This window comes from Notamacropus eugenii, chromosome 6 (genome assembly GCF_028372415.1).
Source record: "Notamacropus eugenii isolate mMacEug1 chromosome 6, mMacEug1.pri_v2, whole genome shotgun sequence".
In the NCBI taxonomy this organism is placed as follows: Eukaryota; Metazoa; Chordata; class Mammalia; order Diprotodontia; family Macropodidae; genus Notamacropus; species Notamacropus eugenii.
This window is the reverse complement of record NC_092877.1, coordinates 52,013,701-52,038,622: the sequence shown is the minus strand read 5'-3', so window position 1 is coordinate 52,038,622 and position 24,922 is coordinate 52,013,701. Positions and strand designations below refer to the sequence as shown.

The following is a 24,922-nucleotide window of genomic DNA, read 5'->3' as shown; positions in this document are numbered from 1 at the left end:
AAATAGCTTGCATTATATATGATACCTTAAGGTTTCCATAGAGGTTCGTCTCATTTTAACTAATAAGAATATGATTTAACCTGGGACAAAAAATGCAAGTTTGGAAACATGATAGTGGGGATTTCTTTCTACATAAATGTAAAGGCTATAGCATCATTAAAATGAAAAGAATGATTAAACTTTTAATTTCCCAGGATTTGTAGGTACAGCACCATAGAGTAGTTAGTAATTGAGGCTTCAAAGTAACTAATAGTTACTAAAAAGAAATAGTAAACATAAACTAAATAATAGTTCCATAAATAAGGTACTTTATAAGAGACTTTTAAAGATTAACATTGAATATTCTATATGGTTGAAAAAGAATTAGCTTACCTTATGCATTTTGGCACTATCCAGAGACTTGATAATTTTACTGAAGGGCTGGAGACCAATTTTATCCAGGCAGAAAGTAGACAGATAACAAATAACTAATAAAAATACATATTAAAACATGATAAGAAAGTTGTTATATATAATTGCAGAAACAAAAAATATACATGTAATACCTATTTCAGTGACTAGTGATGGACCCTTCCCATCGTTCTCCATTTCCATACTCAATCATACTTATTTTTTTCAATGTTATCTCCCATTAACCAAGAACTTGAAGACAAAGACTGTGTAAATCTTTGTGTAGATTAGGGCTACACTCTGCTGGAGTGAGATTTGGACAGGGCAACAAAACTGATACATTGCTTAGCTCAGACTTTGATTAGATTGACTTTTGGGTGGACTACAGTGAAGGGTCTACACCCTTGTATGTGTGATTTTAAAAGTGAGAGAGAAGGACTTGGAGAGACACAATGACCAACTGGGAGATTAGATAGGTGATTTATGATATCCTAGGGGTGTTAGTTTCTGGGGCACTTGAGCAGCACCCCTTCTCAATGTAGCAAGTGTTGTATTTCTTCCCCTGCTACTCTTAGTACCAGATTTAGCATTTGGAGCATCTGAGCAGGGGCCAAGAGTGCTGTAAGAGCCATCAGGGTTGAATGAGCCAGACCTTGAATCAGTTCTGGGAACTCCTGGGTGTGTATTCCTGTGTTCCTGTCTACCTGCATAGCTGTGACCATGAGAATCACCAATGTTTCCTCACAGTTCTCTAATCCTATCATGAGTTAACTGCCCGTATCCACTGCTGTTTCACAGGGAGATTGGAGTCCTATTTTATAAGATCCTGAATTTCAAGGTTGCTCTCTCCTCAATTCCTGCTATTGCTAGGAGACTTATGAGAGGAGAAATAGAGACATGGCCTAAAGTAAAGGGTGTTCTGCCTTGGGAGGGGCTGAATCTGAGGATTGAAGGGAATGCCTAGCTTATGATACACACAATTATACCTCCTGCTGCTTTTATGCATTGACTAATCTAAAGTGTGGGTTTAAATTATGACTTTGAAAGAAGGAAAGTGAATGAGACAACATCTCTGGGAGGGAAAAGAGGAGGCCTGGTCAAGTCTGTGGGGGCTAAGCCAACAACTGTGACATACACTCTTAGATAAGAACCTGGCATGTAGCAGTAATGTAGCCATAGGGATGGAGTACCATATGATTGATAGTCAAATGACCCTAGAGTCCTGACTGTTTTCTATGACCTGTAGGATTACACTTGTTACTTTGAGAAGGGGGGGCTGCTCAGCTGGCCCAGAAACTAACTCTTCAGATATCACTTGACTGTCATAAACTCAATACCAACAAAGGAAAGGGGATGCTGTATCTGTGTGTGGGGGTCTCCATTATTGCTATGTCTCCACTGGTCCTGCACTTTCACCATCAAAACACCAATGATCACAGATCTGAGAGTCCTCTATCTATCTATCTATCTATCTATCTATCTATCTATCTATCTATCTATCTATCTATCCAGTCTATCATTTCTACCATCTATATCTAAGTCTGTTTCTATTTGTCTATCTATCTACCGCTATCATCTATATCTATCTAAGTCTAGATAGATACATAGATAGGTAGACAGACAGATATAGCAATAGATAAAGCTATAGACAGACACAAACACAGACATATAGATATAGTGGGGGTGGTTGAAGGAGACTAAAGACAATTCCCAGGAGTGTGAAAAGATAGAAAATCCCTTTGGGGATGAAGAAGGATGTGAAGTCTTAGAATAGAAGCTAGGAAGAATAAGATCAGGAGTTAGCAAAAGTAGACTAGAAACATTATAGTCCAACTAAGGTCATGCGGCTTGATTTTGTAATTTTCAATATTAATTTAGCAGCCCTAAACAGGATGAAGGTTCATGGGCTGCAAATGATAGAAGGTTAGAGATATCCAGACTACTGTATAAAGCATCTACACTTATAGTTAGGGGACCAGATCTTGAATCTTGGAATCAAAACTTTCTATTGTGTGACTATCTATCATGGGCTACTCCTTAAACTCCCAGAGAGTCAATTTTGTCATCGGTAAAATGACTGACTCTCATAATATCTGACTACTTATCTCTCAGAGTTGTTGCGATGTATGTGCCTTATAAAAAGGACCATATACATTCATTATTTTTATTGTTATAAAATAGATGCATCCCCTTTTTTGGCCTCTGTTCCTAAAGATACAACTAGCAGTATCCCAGAATCTTCCTAGCATTATATCCAAATAGCACTAGATTACTTAGACTATGGGCTCATGCAGTTCTAATGGATTCATATCAGATTCATCTGAGTTGTAAAAAGTTACAGTAATTCTAATAGATTTATGTGCCTATTTAGAATCTGAATCACAGTGTTCTGCACTCTTATAAGTAGTTCTTGACACTTAGAATTAGCTGAGTTCATATCAATAATCAAATATCAAAAAAGGCTATTAAAAATCTTTAACCATATAGACTATACTTAAGGTATATTTATACTATAAAACTATTTGCAAATGGAGCAGACAAAACCTAAAATGAAATCTTAGGGTCAAAATGGCACCAAAAATGTTAGGTATATCTGTAATAGTAAAGAAAATTGGTATAGCATTTTGGTGGTTGCCAAAGTGTTGCATATACATTATCTCAGTTGAGACTTATCATAACATTGTGAGGTAGGTACTAAAAGGAATATTATCACTACTTTATAGAAGAGGAAACTGAGGCTCAGAATAGGTAAATGACTAACCCAGGTCACATAAACTAGTTACATTCTACTAACAACAACAAAATTGAACTGAGTTAATGCAATAATAGTTTTAGAAAAGTTTCCTATTTCTGCAAGCTCTGATGTTTGCACAAAGCTCCGTACATGAAATGACTGCCTTGTGAAGAAGGAAGGGAGCTAGACTTGGAATGAGTGACGATCTTGTTTAGCTCTCAGTTTCACTACTCCCAGGATCCATCAGTGATGACCTCGGGCAAGTCATGTTAACTCTGACTAACTCTTCAGTGTTCTCTGTAAAATGGGAATGCCAACATTTTCCCTCTCCAATGCACAAGTTTGTTGTTTGTTTTTTTTTTTTACAAGGATCATACTAAATAATATATGCAAAAGCACTTGGGAAAGTATTTAAGACATATATATATATATTTAAAGTATCAATTGATACTTGGAAAGAGCTATGATTGTATTGGTGGTATCACTCCCTCCACTGAAGCAAACTAAAGCCCGTTAAAATTTCAAGGAATGCCACGGTCAAAAAATTTGTCACTTGGGAGTCAGCCTTCTGGTGATAAGGTCCTCAGCACTTAGTCCTTGGAAGTCAGACACTCAGTCTGCTATCCAGCCTGAATCTGAAGATTTTTGAGCTTGGTTAGACCTGACAGAGTCTGGCCTGTCCTTAGCCAGGGACTTCCACACCATGTTCCATGCCAAGGAACAGTATTTTAATGGAGGATTGCTACCCCTTCATTTATGCTCTCCATTAAAGTTGCACTGGATAGTTTCTTGAAGGCCATAACATTGGAAAGTAAGCTCTGGGAGGTTCTACTAAGCTGGGGAAGCTCCTAAGCTTAATGGATCCATTAAGGGAAAAAAAACACCTAGCTATCAGTATACATACACATACATGCTTACATAAACCTACATACACACATACATATATATATAATATAAAATATCAACTGCATCATGAAGCTAAAATTGTCTTCAATGCACACAAAATTTCCATCCTGATATTCTTTCTTCATATTTGAAAATATAAGGGGTGAGAAATACCAAGATTAATCAGGATTAACCAAGGATTGACCAAGGATTGCAGAGCATTAATTTGGGTTTTGCTGAATTCTTGAATTTCACACTTGAATTAAATCAGTGCTTAAAACCACATACCTATAAAGAGATTGTAATCAGACCACAGACACTTCTTTCCAGCATGTGCATAAAATGCAGTGACTACCACTTCCAGTAACTTCTTATATTCAAGACATCCAGAGAGAACTTCCAAAATGAAGCTTTCATTTTTAATATTGAGAGTCTGGAATTTTAATAAAAATGGATTGTAAATAGAAGAAACAGGAAATCAAATTGAAACTCATCCGATCCTGCAAGGCCATCCTCAGATGCCCCTTCTCTGTTCTTGGATGACCTTCTCCCCTCTTCCACCCATCCCAAATGAAAGTGATCTCTCCCTCTTCAAATTTCAAACAGCACTTTCCCTAGACCTCACCCTCCTTTGCTTTCATCTCATTCTTCATTGTACCCTAGTTATTTGTGTGCATGGTGTTCTCTCCTGCGATTGTAAGGTCATGGAAAGCATGAAATGTGCCATCTCTATCTTTATATCCCCAGGGCTAAGCATAAGCCTTGGAACAAAGTAGGCATATAAGAAATTTTTATTGATCAGAAAAGTAGGATGGAACTAAGTTGTAAAAGACCTTAAATGCCAAGGTCCATGCCAAGGGGAGTCCATGATCCCCTTTCATCAACTGGTAACAATAATAGGTAACAATAACAGAAATACATATCATAAGACATATCCTCCCATATGTATATGAATAAAAGGTTAAAGTAGTTAGAGGCTAAATCACATAGTGAGCAACCATAATAGAACATTGTCATAGGAAGATAAAGATTTCCTAGTCCTTAGGGATTTCATCAAGAAACCAATAATTAATGTCTCTTTTGCAAACTAATTCAAATCTGATCCAAAATATTGTTAGAAAGGTGATGTGGTCAACTAACCCACCAAGCAGCAGGCAAACATGTCTTCTCTTGCTTTATTTGTGCTTTCTGCTGTCATGAATGCAAAGATGATGATGGAGTTTCCAACATCCCCTTTTCTTTTCCCTAAAGAAGGCATTAAGGGACAAAACTAATAAAGACAGTGAGTCAGCACATAGCCTGGAGGGTTGGGGAAAAGCAGAGTTGGCAAGTGAATTAGAGTCCTGAGTCAGCCATGGCCCAGAACTTTAATTTTTAATGACTTTGTGGGCTGATTGCCAAACACTTCTTCAGAAAGATTTTGTCTCTCTGTTGTAAGATAGTACCAACTCAGTTTTTATTAATTACATATGAATTTTGTAATTTATATATACATTTTTAATAAGTTGAAAGTCCTTGGCTATATCACTTTAGGTCATGATCTCATCAGATCTCTACAGAAATGGGGTCAGACCTGGTCAGTGTTTGGCCAAGAGATTTTGAATGATATGTAGGTAATACAGGAAGCTGGGTAGTTGCTGGTAAATGACACTCTTTTTTATGATTCAAATTTAGCCCAAGGTCTATATACTTTAGGAAATAGATCCACAGAGCAGAATCACAAAATTTTCAGAGTTGGGAAGGCACTTAGAAATCATCTGTCTGACCACTTCATTTTACCAGACATAGAAACTTAGGCCTAAAGAATTTGATTTGCCAGGAATATCACATATGTAAAATGAAATGTCACAAGGAATCATTTGAAGTCAAATGTACTAGAGAAATAATAGATAAGCTCAACCCTGGGCCCATCTCATTAGGGTTACCAAAGTCAAACTGTGGGCCATCAACAGGCAAGGAGTAGCCTCCTGGTTAGCAATTTGTACTAGGGAGAAAGTACAGCGATTTAATTACTATTTTGCTTCCCCCCCATCAAAGAGAATAATCTTTAGTGTGAAAATTGGAAATAAAAATTGTCAAAAAGGAAGTGAAACCCAAGACAAGGGCGGAAAAATGCAAAAAAGCAGTTAAATGGGCTAACTGGATTCAGATCACCATTTCCAAATGAACTATATGTACATACTGAAAGAAATCACACAAATGAGAGCGGATCTGCTGGTGATCTCCAAAGTTTATAGGACCTAGAGTACAAATACTGTCCTACTACTCCACAGGGGGAAGATTCAAACTATGGTCTAGACAGCTCAACATATGTTTCTGGCAAATTCTAGAATGAATAATTAAAAGGAAAGTTTACAAGATCTGAAATAGTAAAGTGAAGATCACTAAGATCCAGTGGATTCATCAAGAACAAATCATGTCAAAGTAACCTTATTCCCCTCCGCCTCCCTTTTTTGACAGGTTACTAGATAGGCAGATCAAAGTCATGGCATGGACACAACATATATTTGGGTTTCAAATAGACATTTGGCAAAGTCTCTCGCATGGCATCCTTATAGAAAAAAAGGATGGAGAGAGATAAAATGGACAGTAGTACTGTGAGGTAGATTTAGAATTGGTTGAATGATCAACCTCAGAGAGTGGTGATAAATAGATCCATATCAAACCAGAGTGAAGTTTCTAGTATAGTTTACCAGGCTCTGTACTTGGTCCTATCCTAGGGCTTGGGGCGATTCTCCACCACAGGCTGTGGCTTCTCCAGTCAGGATCATGGAAGGACCAGAAATGCTAATCAGTCATGCTGAGTCGGGAAGTAGTTACCTGAGCTAGAGGTTTTTCACCTGAAGAAAAGGAAGAGGGTTCTGCATCAAAAGCATGAGGCAGTCAGAACCAGATGATCCCAGTAATGACAGAATTGTAGAGAGGAGAAAGGATCACAAGAGTCATCTAAACAAAGCCACTTATTTTACAGACAAGGAAATGTGAGGCCCAGAGAAATGGTTTGTTGGTTGGTTAGTTGTTGTCCTTCATTCTCGAAGAAAATGACATCACCATGATAAATTCAAGTTTCAGTGTGTCCAACTATGGCTGATCAGACCAATACGAGCTGGGAATGCTCTACCAGAGGTTGGGCACATATATGTGAATATCTGTGTGAATATTTGGGGTAGATACTCCAAATTTGTACATCCTACATTTACTTTGTGCTGTTTCAATTCTGCTTTGCTCATACAGCACAGCACCCTTTCTGATGTGGGCATGCCATGCTGAGCGATTCTGTGCCAGTGTCTCCCATGTCACACAATCAAATCCACATTCTTTTTTTAAAATTAAATTATTTTTACTTGTTTTCAGTGTTCTACAATCACTTCCATATTATCTTAGATTTTTTTCCTCTCTCCCCCTTCCCCCCTCCCCACTCCCTCCCTGAGACAGCATATAATCTTATATAGATTTTACACATACATTCCTATTAAATATATTTTCACCTTAGTCATGCTACATAGAAAAATTAAAATAAATCAAAACGAAACAAAACATAATACAAAAGAAAATGGTCTGCTTCATTCTGTGATCCAATTCCATAGTTCTTTCTCTGGATATGGAAGCCATTTTGCCTCAAGATTTCACTGGGAATTTTTTAAGTCTTTGCATTGATTGCTGTGAAGGACTAAATCTATCAGAAAAATTCCTCGCACCCTGTAGTTGTTCCTGTGTACAAAGTTCTCCTGGTTCTGCTCCTTTTACTCAGCATCAGTTCATATAAGTCTTTCCAGGTCTCTCTGAAGTCTTCCCGTTCATCATTTCTTATAACACAATAGATTCCATGATATTCATATACCACAGCTTGTTCAAAATCCAAAGTTCTTGGGAGAGACTTCGAGAGAGTCCTTGTATTGCTTCTTCTGACCCCCTTCCCCAAGCAAGTTCTCCATAAAATAATCTTTTTGGAAAGCGTACATTTTGCATTCAAACAATGTGGACAGCCTACCAGAGTTGTGCTCTCTGAAGCATAGTTTGAATGCTCGGCTGCAAGGACTTCGGTGTCTGGTACCTTATCCTTCCAGGTGATCCTCAGAATCTTCCTAAGACAGTTCAAATGGAAGCAATTCAGTTTCCTGGTATGGCACTGATAGACTATCCATGTTTCACAGGCCTACAATAATGAGGTCAGCACAATGGCTCTGTAGACCTTCAGTTTGGTGGTCAGTCTCTTCTCTCCCAAACCTTTCTTCAGAGCCTCCTAAACACTGAGCTAGCTCTGGCAATGCATGCATCAATCTCATTGTCAATGTGTACATCCCTGGAAAGTACACTACCAAGGCAGGTGAACTTATCCACAGCATTCAGAACTTCTCCATTTGTTGTAACTGATGGTTTCACATATGGATGATGTGCTGCTGGCTGATGGAGCACCTGTGTTTTTTTGGTGTTAATTATTGGGCCAATATTAGCATAAGCAGCAGAGATTTGATCCATACTTTGTTGCATCTCAGCTTCAGAGGCTGCACTGAGTGCACAGCACAATCATCTGCAAACAGAAAATCATGCACCAACACTCCCTCCACTTTGGTTTTGGCTTGTAGTCTTTACAAACTGAAGAGAAATGAAATGATTTGCTCAACGTCACAGAGGTAATTAGTTAGTAGCAAAGCTGGAATTTGAATCCATATCATATAACTCCAAGCTAACCCTCTTTATATTATATCATACAGTATTCAAGAGACAGATGAAGAGGTACTGTCTGGCATTAGGGAAAAGGTTTAGCTACTAGAAATATAAGTAGAGTCATTTATTCTGGATTTCTTTGGTTTCTCCACCATATTTCTGCACCTAGATACCTCCCCCCTCCATGTTTCTGGTATGGTCATCCCGTATTAGATTATAAGGTCTTTGAGGGGAGGGGCTCTCTCTGTTTCTCTCTGTCTCTCTCTCCTCTTTGTCTCTGTCTCTGTCTCTGTCTCTGTCTCTGTCTCTCTGTCTCTCTCTGTCTCTCTCTGTCTCTCTCTGTCTCTCTCTGTCTCTCTGTCTCTCTGTCTCTGTCTCTCTCTCTCTCTCTCTCTCTCTCTCTCTCTCTCTCTGTATTTGTATTCCTAGTGCTTAGCACAGTGGCTGACACATAGCAGGTGGTTAATATTTACTGACTGACTGACCATTAAATCTGGAAATTAAGAAATCATTGGCAAGTCTGAGGTGAGAAATTTCAGTTGAGGAATGAGGTCTGAAGCCAGATTGTAAAAAGTTGAGGAGTCAGTGAAAGGAGAGGAAGTGAAAAAGGCAAGGGTAGATAACTTTTGGTTGACAAAAGGAGAGACAGGATCACAGTGCAGGGGATGGTACGGTCTAGGGAAGATATCTGAATGCTGTAATAAAGGAACCTGTTGATACCAAGAAACTTAAGATTTGAGAGGAAGATGATAGAGGACACAATTTGCTTAAAAAAGATTGGAGGGAATAGGATCATGTACATACTTAGAGGTACTGGTCTTGGCAAGGAGAAGGGTCACTTCATCGGAGACTGAAAAGAGGAGAGAGTGAGATATCAAGGGAGTTGGAGATGAAATGGAGAAAAAGAAACTCATGGTGAATGGTCTCAATGTTCTCAGGAAAGAAGAAAATTACCATTGCATATGATTGTAATGGAATATTATTGTGCTGTAAGAAATGACAGGTAGGTAATACTACTACTAGGTATTCATAAAATACCTAGTAAGTATTTTATCTACTCTATTTATCTACTCTATCTAACTCTACTACTTAGAGATAAAAAACAAAAACAAAAAGAACCTATATGTACAAAAATATTTATAATAGCTCTTTTCTGGGGGTAAAGAATTGGAAATTGAGGGGGTTCACATTAATTGGGGAATGGCTGAATAAGTTGTGGCATGTCATTGTGATGGAATACTACTGTACTCTAAAAAATGATGAGCAGGATGCTCTAAAAAAACCTAGAAACATTGACATGGGTTTATGCAGAGTAACAGCAACATTGCAGGACGATCAGCTGTGAATGACTTATCTGTTCTCAGCAATACTATCCATGACAACCCTGAAGGACTTAGGATGAAAAATGCTATTCATCCCCAGAGAAAGAAATGATGGTATCTGAATAGAGATTGAAGCAACATTTTTTTTCACTTTACTTTTCTTGAGTTTTTTTCTATCTGTTTTCTTTCACAACATGACTACTAGGGATATGTTTTGCATGACTACACATGTATAACCTATACAAAATTGTTTGCCTTCTCAGTGGTGGGGCATGGAGAGTGCGGGATAGAATTTAGAATTCAAAGTTTCAAAAACAAATATTAAAAATTGTTGTTTATATATAACTGGAGAAAAAAATTAAATACTAAATAAATACCAAAAAAATGACAGGCAGGAAGGTTTCAGAAAAACCTAGAAAGGCTTATATCAACTGATCACACAGTAAAGTGAACAGAACCAGGAGAACATTGTATACAGTAATATCAATATTGTTCGATGAAGAACTGTGAATGACGTGGCTACTCTCAGCAACCCGATGATCTAAGATAACCCCAAAGGACCATCCACCTATAGAGAAAGAACAGATATTGACTGAATACAGACTCAGGCATGCTATTTTTCACTTTCTTTCTTTTTCTTTTATTCAAATCTTCTTGTACAAAGTGACTAATATGGAAATGTTTTACATAACTGCACATGTATAACCTATATCCGTTCACCATCTCAGGAAAGGGAAGAGGAGGAAGGGAAGGAGGGTGAGAATTTGGAATTCAAAATAAAAATGTTATATAAAAATGTTTAAAAAGTAAAAAAAAAAGAGAAAAAAAGAAAATGGATCACTGGTAGTACTTGGAGAAATAGCCCTAAGTAGAATCAGGACATTGGAAAAGCTAATCAATATATTAGAAGAATTAGGGTCCATAGCTATCATAGGGAAGAATGTTGACCTAAAATTTTTATATCTTGTACTTGAGTTCAAGTGGTAAACCAACCAAGTTCAGGACAGAGGAGATGGGGCTAGACAGAAATTCATTTGAAAAGGACCTAAGGTTTTTAATGAATTTGTAGGCTTAGGCTAAACAGGAGTAAGAGTAACAACCAAAAAAAGAAAAACCCTAAAAAACTAATGTGCTTTAGTGTCTAATATGAGGGAGGTGACAGTTCCATTTAGCCCCTCCTTGATCAGCCCCATTGGGAGTAACATATCTGGCTCAGGGTTAGGATTAGGTTTTTGAAGGGACATTAATAATACGGTTGGTACCCAGGAAAGACAACAAGGCTAGTATCCTATAGAGGGTCACATGAAGGAAATGGAGAAGTTTAACCCTGAAGAAGGGGAGTTTTAGAGAGGATGTGTTCATTGCCTTCATGGATTTGCTGAAGATGAAGGACTAAGTTTATTCTGCTTAACTCCAGATAGCAAAACATTGAGAAATGTGAGGAAGTTCCAAGGAGGCAGCTGATTTTGACCCAGTATAAGGGGAAACTTCCTAATAATATTTTCTGTTTTCAAAACTGGACTGGGCTGCTGCAGGGGGTGGTGAATTTCTTCTCACTGGAGAGACATGCTGCAGGATTATTCTGCCTTCATCTGGTTATGACACTGTTTTTTAGTTGTAAAAAAAAAAAAACACATGAACTAGTACAGAGGGAGGGATGAAAAACAAAACATTAACATTTGCTTCCTATTAGTAGTCTATGGTGCAAGGTTTGATCAGAAAAGAGAAGAAAATAAATAGCTAAAATAAAATGTTTTGCTTATCATTGGATTTTAATTAGAGACTCAGAATGTCAAAGTCGGAAGGGCTCTTAGAGACCACTTTACTCAACCCCTTCATTTTAGAGTGGAGGATATTGAGGCTCAGAGATGGAAACTGAGTCACCAAAGGTCAAATAACTTATAAATGTCCTAGGCAGGATTAAATCCCAGCTCTTCTGATTTCACCTATACCACTCTTTCCACTACATCCCTCTGTAGACACTATTTCTGGCTCCTGAAGTTAGGGAAAAACATAAATTCATACAGGTCATTATAGTACCAGATTGGATCAGGAGGACCATGAAAAATACCAAGTATGGGTCAGGATGTAGTAGGACAGGGACTGTAAGTTGTAAGGCTCAGGATTTATGATTTCCTCCCTCTCTGGCTTGTGTAGTAAGTTTGAGCAAAAATAATTTTGCTTCTACTCTCTCATTTTATAAAGTGAAGGCATGACTACAGGGGTCCTGCCTTAAGAATAACAGTTTACTAAATTATACATTTGTAGAACAGAGACACTGGGGAGACTACACAAAAGAGTACGTGGCTTTCCACATGGATTCATCCTCCACTGGAGTCCCTGACCAACATGGGAGGCACAATTTTCATTTCAAAGCTGGCCCAGGATACACAAATGTCATGGTCTGATTCTGTTCAGAGATACCTGAAGTTGGATATTCACGTATATTGTGGATTAAAGACTAGACTTTTGTGGGCATGCCTAACTATTATTTGTGATGATGGTTTCTATGGGAATATACATTCTGACTTCAAACAACTGATTTCTAAATGAATTTTGGGGCTACAAGCTGATTCTAACGTAATCAATACCCTGTGCCAGGTACTGTGCTAAATACTGAGGAGAGGAGGTTACAATGACAACAGTAAAATAGTCTTTGCCTTTAAGGAACTTACATTCTAACATTTCCATGTTGGATACTGTCTGCATACATTTTTAAAAAAAGATTCCCAGATTGCTAGAGCTCACGCTCTAGAGCTTCTGTTGTTCAGTCAGTTCCAGTTGTGTCTGACTCTTTGCGATTCCATTTAGGGGTTTTTTTTGGCAGATACTGGAGTAGTTTGCCATTTTCTTCTCTAGCTCACTTTACACATGAGGAAATGGAGGCCAACAGGGTTAAGTGACTTGCCCAGGGTCACACAATTAGTAAGTGTCTGAGGACACATTTGAACTTAGGCCTTCCTGACTACAGGTCCTGTAGTCTATCCTTCGTGCCATCTAGCTGCCCAGAAGTAACCTTAAAGATTGCCTATTTCAACCCCTTTATTTTTTAATATATGTGAAAGGAATCTTAGGAAGAAGTGAATCTAATATTATGCTCTACACTGAGGGTTAATTTGGATTGGAACTCGGAAACTATGTGATAAGTTGTTTCATTGCAACCTGGCCTACAATTTCATGATTTTAAAAAAAAATGCTAAATTTGCAGTTGTAGGACTTGGGTTTGAATTCTGGCTCTGCAATTTTATGAATTTGGGTAAATCATTTAAGTTTCTGGACCTCATTTCCTTCCTGGGGTAAGTGATGGAGTTAGGTCAGATGATCTTTAAGGGCCTTGCAGCCCTAAATACTTTGATCATGTGTACTTCCTTTACAAAGGCAGCTAGAAAAAAAATAAATGAAAGAAGGATTAGATGGTGCCACAGTCCACAGAGCGCTGGGTCTAGAGTCAGAAAGACTCCTCTCCCTGAGTTCAAATCTGACCTCAGATACTTTCTGACTGTGTGACCCTGGGCAAGTCATTTAACCCTATTTTCCTTAAGTTTCCTTATCTATAAAATAAGCCGCAGAAGGAAATGGAAAACTCTTCCAGTATCTCTGCCAAGAAAACCCTAAATGGAGTCACAAGAGTCAGACACGGCTGAACAACAACTAAATAATCACAGTTTCTTGGCCACCATTTAGCACTGTGGAATTTTGGGGGTAGGTACTTATAGCATTACTTCCCTAATGAGGGATATATGAGAGGCAGTGTGGTATAATGAACTGAAAGGTATCTATCTATCTATCTATCTATCTATCTATCTATCTATCTATCATCTATCTATCTATCTATCTATCTATCTATCTATCTATCTATCTATCTATCTATCTATCTATTGTAGTTGTGTTACCTTGAGCAAGTCCCTTAACCTCTCAATGCCCCAGGCAACTCTGCAAGACTCTAAATTGCAAAGCAGATTCTATTTTACGTTGCAAGTTTCCTACCCAGATAAAATCACATATCCCATTTGAAAAGTAGTGGAGGAGGCATATATGCAGCTGGGTTCCATCAATGTTTTCCCTTGGTCCAAACAGCAGTCAACATCTAATTCATGGCTCAGAAAGTTCTTGGCAGACTTTCACATCACTGTTGTTCAAATTAATATGGTCATGGAGTATTATGGGAATTTAAATATATTGGTAGAAATGATAAATAGTGCCCCCATAGTCAAGACCATGGCCATTTAGGGATACTTACACTAGCCAGGACCAGAGTTATGACACGGACAGAAGACAGATATTTATGAAAACAAAATACAAAGCAGAGGTTAGGATTGCAGTATTCATTCATTCGAAAAGTATTTATTAAATACCTACTATGTGCTGTTTGAAGGAGGGGAATCTAGAGTTTAGATAAGACATGGTCTTTGCCTACATGGAGCTTACAGTCTAAAAAGAGAACAAGACACATACATAGATAATTATACTATATTTCATTGTCTTACAATATATTGTTCTTTAGCTTTTTGCTCACATTTGTGGCGTGGATAGAAGAGAAGCATAATCACTGGGAAGGAAAAGGGGAGAAGTAGGATGCTGTTGGGGAGAGGATGTTGAGTAAAAGCACTTAGACCTAGAATGGCTCTTATAGTCATTTAGTTCAATCCCCTGATTTCATAAAATTGAAGAGAGGTGACCTGCCCAAGGTCACACAGGCTGGCTTATAGATTTCTAGATCTAGATGGATCTACAGATTTAGAGCTGGAAGGAAATGTACAAGTCAACCAGCCCAATTTCTCATTTTACAAATAAGGAAACTGAGTCTGTGACTTGTCCAATGTCACATAGATAGTAAGTAGCAGAGCCAGGATTTGAACCCAAGTTCTTTCATTTCAAATCCCGTGCTCCTTCAATTGGGCCACCCAAGCAGATCTGGGATTAGAGCCAAGGACCCTTGACTTCAAACCCAATGCTTTTCTCACTGCACCATGTATTTTTGCATTGGGGTGGATAGCAAAGGCAGTTGTATCTCTTGACCCACATGGAAAAACGCTTTGCAGGGACATGGGACAGGAATTCAAACTGACTGACGCTAGAGCGAGGAAGGCCTAGACGATGTGGCACCCAAAGATTCAAAGGCTTCCTCTAAACACTTTCTCATAGGGAGCACTCAAGGTCGTGCAACCATGCAAGGTCTTCTTGACTGTGGGGCCAGATCTTTGTCCATTACACCACACTGCCTCTCGTATACAATTATGGAAACCAAACTTCTATAACCACCTCCCCAAAAACTCATATAGCGCTAACTGGTGAGAATAGCACAATCCCCATTGTACGGAGCGTTGGGATCCTGTAGAAGATGGTAGGAGACACTCCAGAGGATTCAATCTCTCTTTAGTTGGATATGGATTTCTATAGGGTATGACTGTATTTTCAGTTTTCAGTTTTGTTAATTTATTTGCCTTAATTCTACCCACGGAGGCAAGAACACCTGCCTACAACCACACTGGTTCACTCAGCTCTGTTCTTTCTGCCTTTGAAACTCATCATCTCTGGGTTTTAAAACTCAATTGTTATTTCTCTGATTCAATTTTTAGATTTTTTTCCCCCTCACAAAACATTTCATGATAAAAAAATCACAAAATCTGCTAAGCGAAAGATGAAAAAAAAAACCACCTTAAAATGGTTGGTTATATTATTTGCTTGATCTGTCACAATTATAGGAAAATAGGGAAACAGCAAGGGGCGCATTTCAAAAGTGGTGCACAGGGATTTAGCCATGTGGTCGCCATTAACAATAATGGGAACTGTGCAGCTGAATCTCTATGTGATGTTTTGAAAAATGTACCTCTGGATAGTAGCAGCGATGATGGTTTCTGTTTCCTCAGAAAACAAGTTTTATTAAACAAAATTCAGAATCTTAAAGGAAAAGATGAACTGGGTGAATAGATGGCTAGGGAAACAACACTTTTTATTGCAAAGCATGTTTCTGTAGCATGGGATGATGGATTTGGAATAAGAAGACTTGGGTTCATCTTGCAACTCTGTTACCCCAGTGAGTAAGGACAAGTTCATTGACTTTTCTGGGTCTCAGTTTCCTCATCTACACACTAAAAAAGCTCAAATGTCTCTTAGCTCTAAAGGTCAGACTAAAAAGGCAAAGCTTTAACTGCTATTCGAGTTGTTAGCATTGAAAGAGACCTCAGACTTCAAGTCAGTCCAATTCCTCATTATACAAATGAGGGAAACTGAGGCCCGGAAGCAGTAAAGTATTAAAATACTTCTAATAATAATAATAATAATAAGCGGTAAAGCTTAAAATGAAAGAGCAAGGTGGTAGCAGGTTAGGGACTAGAGAGAGCCCAGGTCACCTGTGTTTCAGCCCAGCAGTTTTATGGTGACATCACAATGCCATTTCAGAATTTTTACATGCCAGAGATAAGAGCCAACAGGTATAGTGGATAGACAACCAGACTAGTAGGCAGCAAATTCAAATCTCCCTGCCTCTAATGTGACCCCAAGCACATCAGGAAATCTCTCATTACCCCAAGCATCTCTTTGTTGATCAGGTGCTGATCTGCATTGGAAGAGAAAATTCCTCACACAACCAATGAAAACACGGATCTACCGTGACTCTCATCCTTTTCACGTCTCTTCCAAAAAATAACAAAGTTCAGAGACTTGAAGTGAATCATACAGCATGTGTAGTGGAAAACACTAACTTGGAGCCAGAAGACTGTAGCTTGGGACCTAGCTCTGCCATTTATTAACTGTATGACCCTGGGCAAGGCCCTTCTTGTCTCTGAGTCCCAGGTTCCTTATCTTGGGGTTGAATTGACAGCTGAGCCCTAAGGTCCTGTTTAGCTCTAAAGTCTCATGGATTGGCATTCAAATGGACAAACTGAACTAATTTATTGCACCTCAAACTGAACCAAACACAAATATTGATTTTGCATAGAATGACAAACTGAAGATTTTTCAGTGGAACATCTAGTGGGTTTTATCTGAACAGGGGCCATATTTATGCACTTTCAAAAGTACTTGACCAAGAGTGGAAGTCCTCAGTCTAATCTGAATGAGTTACCTCGGTCTTTCTTTAGCTATCCTTTCCAAGACAATATCCTGCACTGAAACCTTTCCAAATCATTTGTATTGGAGACTTAACCAGACTCTAAAGGGAGAAGCCTGATCAACTCAGGAAGGAATCCTTCTTGATACCCATTAAAGTAATGATCAGATGAAGGAAAGGAAAGTGTCTCTCCTTCAAATAATACACACTACGGGCTGAAAGGGTCATTCCTAGAGGGAGTCGTTAAAGACGAAATGAATGGTTTTAAGGAGGGATGACATAGAGTGCACCAAAACTCAAAGAGCCAGTGTTCTGTTGAGTAAATAAAAGCAGGTATCTGAACTTGGTAACTACATTTCATCTTATCGGTAGAATTTTGTCTTTTGTTTACGTAATGGACCTTTGCAGTATGCCCAGATCTCCTAACATGGAGGCACTCGTGCTTCTTGCCTTTTTCTACTCTGTGGGTAGGGGGAGCTTCTTTGCATGGACTGAGTAGCCAGAAAAAGGTGACATCTTTAAAACTGCCAGTCCAGGACAGTCAGTCTTTCTCTGTGTCTCCTTCTCTGTCCCTTCTCTCTCCATTCCCTCTTTTTCTCTTCCCTTCTCCCTTATTTTTCTAGGTCACTCTCTCACTTTCTGTCTCTCCTCCTCTCCCCTCTTCCCTTTCTTTCTTTTGCTCTTTTCTGCTGCAAATACAGGGAAGAGAGGTGCTGTCCCACTCTAGTAGTTTTTATAGGCTACACAGTCAATCAAAGGAGGTTACCGGAACTAAAGTAGGAAGACACAAGGTGTCTCCATGTTAGGAGATGTGGGCATGCTGAAAGTTCCATTACATGCCCTGTTACATTTGGTAATACCATAAATTATGAGTAGAAATGGCTTGTGTCAAAGATATTTTTAAAGGCTTGCAACTAATAACCACGTTTTTCAGCTGTTACCTCCTTTAGAAGTCCTCAGAGTAGGCTTGCACCAAAAAAAAAAAAAAAAAAAAGCAAAAGGCAAAAAACAAAAAACCAACCCCTAATTTCCTTGGCTCCTCTTGTTTTGTAAAGCTATCAGAGCTTCATCATGAAAAAACCAAAAACATAAAAATTTTAAAAAGTATTCAGTGAAAAAGTATGATTGAAGAAAAGGACTAAGCCAAGTCAAACACAATGTAGGAAGGTCAGATGTTATAACTGGATTTAGAAAGCTATTTCTAGAGTTGAAATGACTCTGATTGACAAAGAATGTCAAAAGCTCAAAATCACAAGACTTTGGAGCTAGAAGGGAACCAATCAGTCATCTTGTCCAACCCTTTTGTTTTACAGGGAGTAAACTGAGGCTCACAGTGACTTGCCCAATGGCATACATGTAATAAGTGGTAGATCTTCTTGACTCCAAGTTCTTAAACTCTTTTCTTTACATCAAGTCAAAATGTCTTTTAGCTTCTTTTCTAGGCTCTGTAATTTTAGCCGTAACATAAGCAGGCACTGTCTGCCCATGAAGAAGCTTTTCAGATGAATGGTCTCACTATATTAAGAAACATCATATTCTCATAGGTTTATAGATGTAAAGATCCTTTGAGGTCACCTAGCTTAACCTCCCTTATACTGCAGTTGAGGAGCCTGAGAAACAGAGAGGTTAAGACAAATAAGCTGCCCAAAGTCACACAGGTAGGATCATAGATTTACAAGCAGAAGGAACTTTAGAGGTTAGTTCAGACCTCTTATTTTAGGAAGGAAGAAACTGAGGGTCAGAGAATTTAAGGAACTTGCTTGAAGTTATATGGGTAATAACTGTCAAACCCAGAATTCTAACTCAGCTCCCCTGATCCCCAAATCCAGTGTTCTTTCCATTGTGCAACACTGCCTCCCAATGTGGGAGAAGTGTGAAGAAAGAATGTTAAGGGCATGAGATCCGCCAGGAGCTACTGGTTCTAGGTTGTCCATCAATACATGCCAGTTCTGTCAGGTAGGTGCATCACACAGTCTTAGCAAGGACCCAGCACAGACCTGAAGAGGACAAAGGCATTTGCCACCTGGACACATTTCGAGTATTGTGAAGAGTTGAAGACTTTTCTAACATTTAAGATCTACTATTAGAAATCGGTGGGAAAATGATATCATTGCCCCAAGTCCTCTCAATGATCTCTCTCATGGGTATATGGTGGAGAAATTAAAGGGGAAAGGATAAAAGAGGAAATCTGGCTTGGACCTGCTAGCACCATTTGGAGATCAATGGGATGAGAAACGTATGCAGATCACATGGGATCAATCAAACAACAAGCATTTATTAAGCACCTACTATGTGTCATGAACTATGTTAGGATCTAGGGATACAATGACCAAAAGAATTAAAAAAAAATCTAAATAGCCTCTGCCCTCCAGGAGCTTAGAGCCTACTGATGACAGTCACATATGCATAAATACAGGATATATACAAAGTAAAGTGAAAGTAATTCTGTGTGTGGATGAAATCAGGAAAAGCCATAGGTAAGAAGGCATGTCTGAGCTTGGCTTTGAAAGAAACTACTGATTCTAGGAGCCTGAGGTAAAAAAGAAGCATATTCTAGCCTGGAGATCAGCTTGCACATAGGCATGATGGAATGCCATGTGTGAGGAATGCCAAGTAGGTCAGTTTGGGCAGAGTCTAGAATCTATGCAGAGCCTATGAGAGGCAATATGAAGACAACTAAGTCTGTGATAGAGTGCATGCAGTGGGATGGTGTGGAATAAGTCTATTAAGTTATTAAGATAGCTTGGAGCTAGATTGTTAAAGGCATTAAATATCCAAGTATTTTATCCTCAAGAAAATGGGGTCACTGGGACTTTCTGAGCAGGGAAATAACCTCATCAGAACTGAGCCTTGGCAACTGCATGGCGGATAGACAGGAGAGGGGAAAGGCTCAAGGCAGGGACACCCAGTAGGAGATTATTGGAATAGTCCAAGGGAGAGGTGAGGAGGACCTGAATTAAAATGGCAGTTGTGTGGTTAGAGAAAAAGGAATGAATGGAAGAGATGCTGTGAAAGTGGAACTGACAAGACTTGGCAACAGACTGGTCATATGGGATAAGAAAGAATGAAAGAGTCGAGACTGTGGACTAGGGTGACAGGAAGAATGGTGGAGCCCTCTACAGAACTAGGGAAATCAGGAGCATGGGTGGGTTTGGGGAGAAAAAGAATAAGTTCTGTTTTGGTCATGATGAGATTGGTATGTATACATGTCATCCAGATGGAAGTGTCCAATAGGCAGCTGGTGACGTGGGAACACAGAACTACTTCACACAAACATCACTGCTGGTTTCTGCAGATCCAAGAAAACTCTTTGTGCTATGCATGAAGGATTATAGGACTTGGAAGCTGTTTCATACCAGGAGATGGATGGCCATGGACAGCCTATTGTACTTGCTAGTAAAGAGCTGGCAGCGAGACTTGTTATCCCACACATAAATGGAGGTCTTGCTTTAAAGTAAAGAATCACTCCAGTTCTAAGAGTTCCATTTCAAGTTTGGACAGAAAATAATACACGGACATATTTTGTCAAACACAAGGCTGAATGTTGCCAGCTAAACTTGCTTAGTAGTACTAACCAAATATGGTACATTCCTGGCCAAGAAAGCCCAATGTGGATGCAGATGCTTGATCTGTAGGTTCATGAATTCAAATTTAAGCAGCAAGGAAAAGAGAGAGACAGACAGAGAGAGACAGACAGAGACAGAGACAGAGAAGACAGAGAGAGAGAGACAGAGAGAGAGAGACGGAGAGACAGACAAACATAGAGAGAGACAGGGAGGGAGAGGGAAAAAATGGGGAGAGGGAGAGGGAGAGGAGATAACATGTGGCCAAGTCAGTTGAATCACTGCCTTGGCCCATACCAGTCATAGCTACTAAAGACCTAGAAAAGAAGGTTCTTGTCATCAAAGTTCTTGGTACTGTCAAGTGATTCAGAAATAGACATGTTTTTATTGGTAGAAATGACATTAAAGAAGAGACATTATGGTGTGTGCTTTGCCACTACACCCTAAGGCCCATGGGACCTTTCTATGTAACTTGCATCTGAAACCTCTACGTATTGTTTTTAGAAAATGAGCTCCTTTAAAGTAGAGACTTCCTCTGCTTTTCTAGCTATGCAGCACTTGGCACAGTGGTTTGCACGTAGTAAATGCTTAATAAATGCTTCTTCATTCATTCATTTATCTATGGAGGAACAGACAATTTGTGACATGAAGGGACCAGGGCTGCTAATACAAGAAAGTATATCTAAGAGTCTGAGAATTGGTGGATTCAAGCATTACAGAAGGCCACCAATTCTATTACTTGTCCCTAAATGATTTGTAATCCATATGAAGTGCTACAGGTCAGAAGTGGGGTATTACCCCCAAGGGACTCAACTTGGGCTTTCCAGAGTGCATCCAGTAGTTGAATGAAGAGCAGAGGTTGGAGCTATGCAGTGGAATACCATACTAGACCATAACAGATCTGACACAAGGTATAAGAACACAAGCAGAACTACTTAAGGCCTGCTTCTCCAAGACTATGATAGAATCCCACAATAGGAAAACTTAGCTCTGAAAAGTTCATCCACCAGGGGCAGAGACAGTTGGGGCCAGATAATGAATCATAAAGAAGGGGTCTGGATCACTATGTGGATAAAGGGAATACTGAAATTTGCTCTCCACTTTCAGGGGGAACTCTGCTCAAATAGAGGGGAGAGCAGTACGTCCCAGCGGAGTCTAACTCTGGTGGCTGTAGACAATGAGACTTTCAATGAGTAGAAAGACTCATTGTAGACAATGAGTCTGAAGATATAATGGTGCAGAACGGATGGCATGTTACCACAGAAATGCCAGAATGAGCTAGTGGAGGTACCAAGATGACTTATGATATCTCATTGGTAAAAGGAAAGGAATTTAAACATGCAGCCAGATGATATGCATTGATGACATGTATGTAATATACATTATGTACTTGCAAGTGGCCTGCACATTTGGGCTAACTGTTGTGCAGACTCCAGGACATTTATGATGTATGCCTACAGATGCACCTATCCAGACATAAATTTACAGAGAATGCAACTTTTTAAGTAGGGAGATGATAGAACATGAGCAGGGATTAGCTGACCTTGATGAAGCTTTCCAGTGTAGCATCAGATGCTTACAATAATGGAGATACTGTTGTTCCAGAAAGTTCCAGTGTACCATATTTTGGGGGGAGTTGGGCAGGCTGTAGTACAAGCTTAGAAGACTGAAGGAGAGAGGATGATGACATCTGGGAATCTTTAGTATTCCTGAGCAGTCCCAGGCATATGGAGCCAAGCTAGAGCAGGCTGAAGAAGGAATCTCCAAGATGATCAAAGGCCAACAACAGGCAGACCAGAAGTTGTGGTCAGGATGAGGAGAGAAGAGGGAGCCCCAGAGGAAAAAGCAGTAAGGGACCCCAGAGACAGAATGATCAGAGATTGCACGTTGCAAATTAAAACCATCCAAAAATTCCTTTCTTTTTCCTTGTAAAATAGAGACGTGTTAAATGAAGAAGGAAACAGCATGAATTTTATGGAGCGGTTGTGAAATGTTAACTACCGCATACCTATAAAAATGCATGGAGATTCTCTGGTATAAAGTCCTACTGCATTCATCTTTTCTAAACAAAAGCCGGCAGTAAATGTTTGGGACTGTTAGGCCTCATTTGGAGGCCTAGATTTAGAGCGAGACTTGATGCAGGCTCATTCTCTGCTATAAGCCATCCTTATTTTGTTCTTAACTCTAAAGCTGAACTTCAGTGTAATGGGGTTCAGTTTCCTGCCCACGAAGGTAGAATCACTAGCAGCCTTTAGCATTTTTAGCCTGTGCTCAGTAACTGCTTTAGGAACCGCATAATGTGAGCTACTCCTGCTACTCTGAACCATTGTCCTGCGTGGCCCATTTTCATTGGCCAGGGCCTTATTCTGTCCCTGTAGCCACCTTCCTGTTTGAAGTTCATCTGATGTGTGGATTTTTATCTGAGAAGTCAAGTTCTGAACCTCTGCAAAAGGTCTCCCCCTCCCTTTAACAGCTGAGTAAACTTATTAAACTCATCATTTGTAGAGAGTGGCTTTCTTTTTTAGGCTTCCGTTTTCCCACTTGAAATGCGAGGATAAGAACAACTTCTTTCTTACTCCCATTACAGCAGGGTAATGAAAGAAGCAGTGGATTCGGGGTCTCATGTCCTGAGTTTGAATCCTGGGTCTGGTAAATCCCATGGAACCAACAATCAGACAAAACCTCTCAGGGAGAGAAGACATTGTGTAAATACAATAAAATACGGGATCATGCTCAGTATTGCTATGCGGTGAGAACAGGATGAGTCCCAGAATACCACAGCTGGAAGGGAATTAGGAGTTCTTCATGGCTACCATCTCCCCATAACTGGGGAAACTGAGATCAAGAGAGAAAGATCTTGCTCCAATAAGTAGTAGAGCTGCTGCTGGAGCTGAGGCTTCCTGACTCTTGCCCAAGCATTCTTTCCCCTCTCACCTGCCCCTCCATCAAAACAGGCCGTGGAAGAGAAAACACATTTCTGGATTCAGCTGAATTAAATGTTCACGAAACAGAATATTCGTGCTTGACACTGGGGGAGATGCAAAGTTTAGATAAGACACAATCTCTGTCTTCAAGTAGCTTATGAGTCTATTGTCAGCTAGGTGGGACAATGGATAGAGCACTGAGCCCGGAGTTGGGAAACCTGAGTTCAAATTTAGCTTTAGACACTTACTAGCTGTGTCATCTTGGGCAAATCACTTAACCTCTGTTAGTCTCGGTTTTCTCAACTGTAAAATGGGGAAAAAGTAATATCTATCTCCCAGGGTTGTGAGGATCAAACGAGAGAAGATTTGTAAAGCATTTAGCACAATGCCTGGCATGCAGTGGGTACTACATAAATATTAACTGCTATTGCCACTACCCTTCCTCCTCCTCCTCCTCCTCTGCTATATATAGGCAACCCCATATCTTAGGGGTTTAGGCATCACAAAGTGCTTTAAACACGTTATTCCGTTTGCTCCTTGCAACAAGGGGTAAATGCTATTATTATCCCAATTTTGCAAGTCAGGAACTTGAGACTGAGAGGTTAAAGAACTTGCTCAGGGTCACCTGGTTTGTCATAATAACTATGATGCAAAATAAAATATCAGAAACACAACATATGGGAGGAGCAAACAAAGTGCTTTGTTGGGGAGGAAAGAGGAAAGATCACGTCCAGCTAGGAGAAGAGCTTAGAAGGATTTGACTATACAAGTTTGCCAGCCAGTGTATTAAACAGAGGAGGGGGCATATGTGAGGAGGAGGAGGAAGAGGAGCTACTACCATCCTGTCATTTTATATAAACATATATCCTCCTCATTTTTTTATTAATTTATATTTATTTTGTATTATCATTAATTATTGTTATTTATTGTTAATATTTTTCCTTTCAGTGCATTTGGGGATAGAGAAATGTACCTGAAGTTTCAAGAATAATGTTTTCTTTGACAATTTGTTAAAAAAAACAAATTTTATGCACTAAGAAGCCCTAAAAAGAAAAATGAGCACGGCAAGTTTGACATAGTGAGAAGGGGCAGAGGAGAGATACTTTACACACATTATCAAAGTTGATCCTCACAACAATCTTATGAGGTAGGATCTGTTATCCCCACTTTACCGATGGGAAAACTGAGGCTGAAAAAAGCATTTAAGTGACTTGTTCAGGATCCCACAGTTAGTATCTGAGGCAGGATTTGAACTCTGATCTTCCTGACCTTATGGCAAATGCTTTGCCATTTGCTGCTGTATGATCCCTTCACCTCCCTGGGTTCTCATTTTTGAAATCAGAGTGATAGACTAGTTGATTTTTAAGGCTTTTTAAAGAATAGCT

At 39.4% G+C, this 24,922-nt stretch overlaps 1 protein-coding gene across 2 annotated transcripts in view; it reads right to left on the bottom strand.

The window, feature by feature from the left end:
- The window catches only part of CFAP99 (cilia and flagella associated protein 99), a 179,009-nt gene that overhangs the window by 140,162 nt on the left and 13,925 nt on the right, over positions 1–24,922 (bottom strand). For both annotated transcript variants that reach the window (XM_072620042.1, XM_072620043.1), the window contains exons 3-4: positions 4,298–4,442; positions 373–467 (exon numbers count right to left, since the gene is read on the bottom strand). In XM_072620042.1, the coding sequence (XP_072476143.1) occupies positions 373–467; positions 4,298–4,442 (240 nt within the window). The remainder of the gene's footprint in view (positions 1–372; positions 468–4,297; positions 4,443–24,922) is intronic.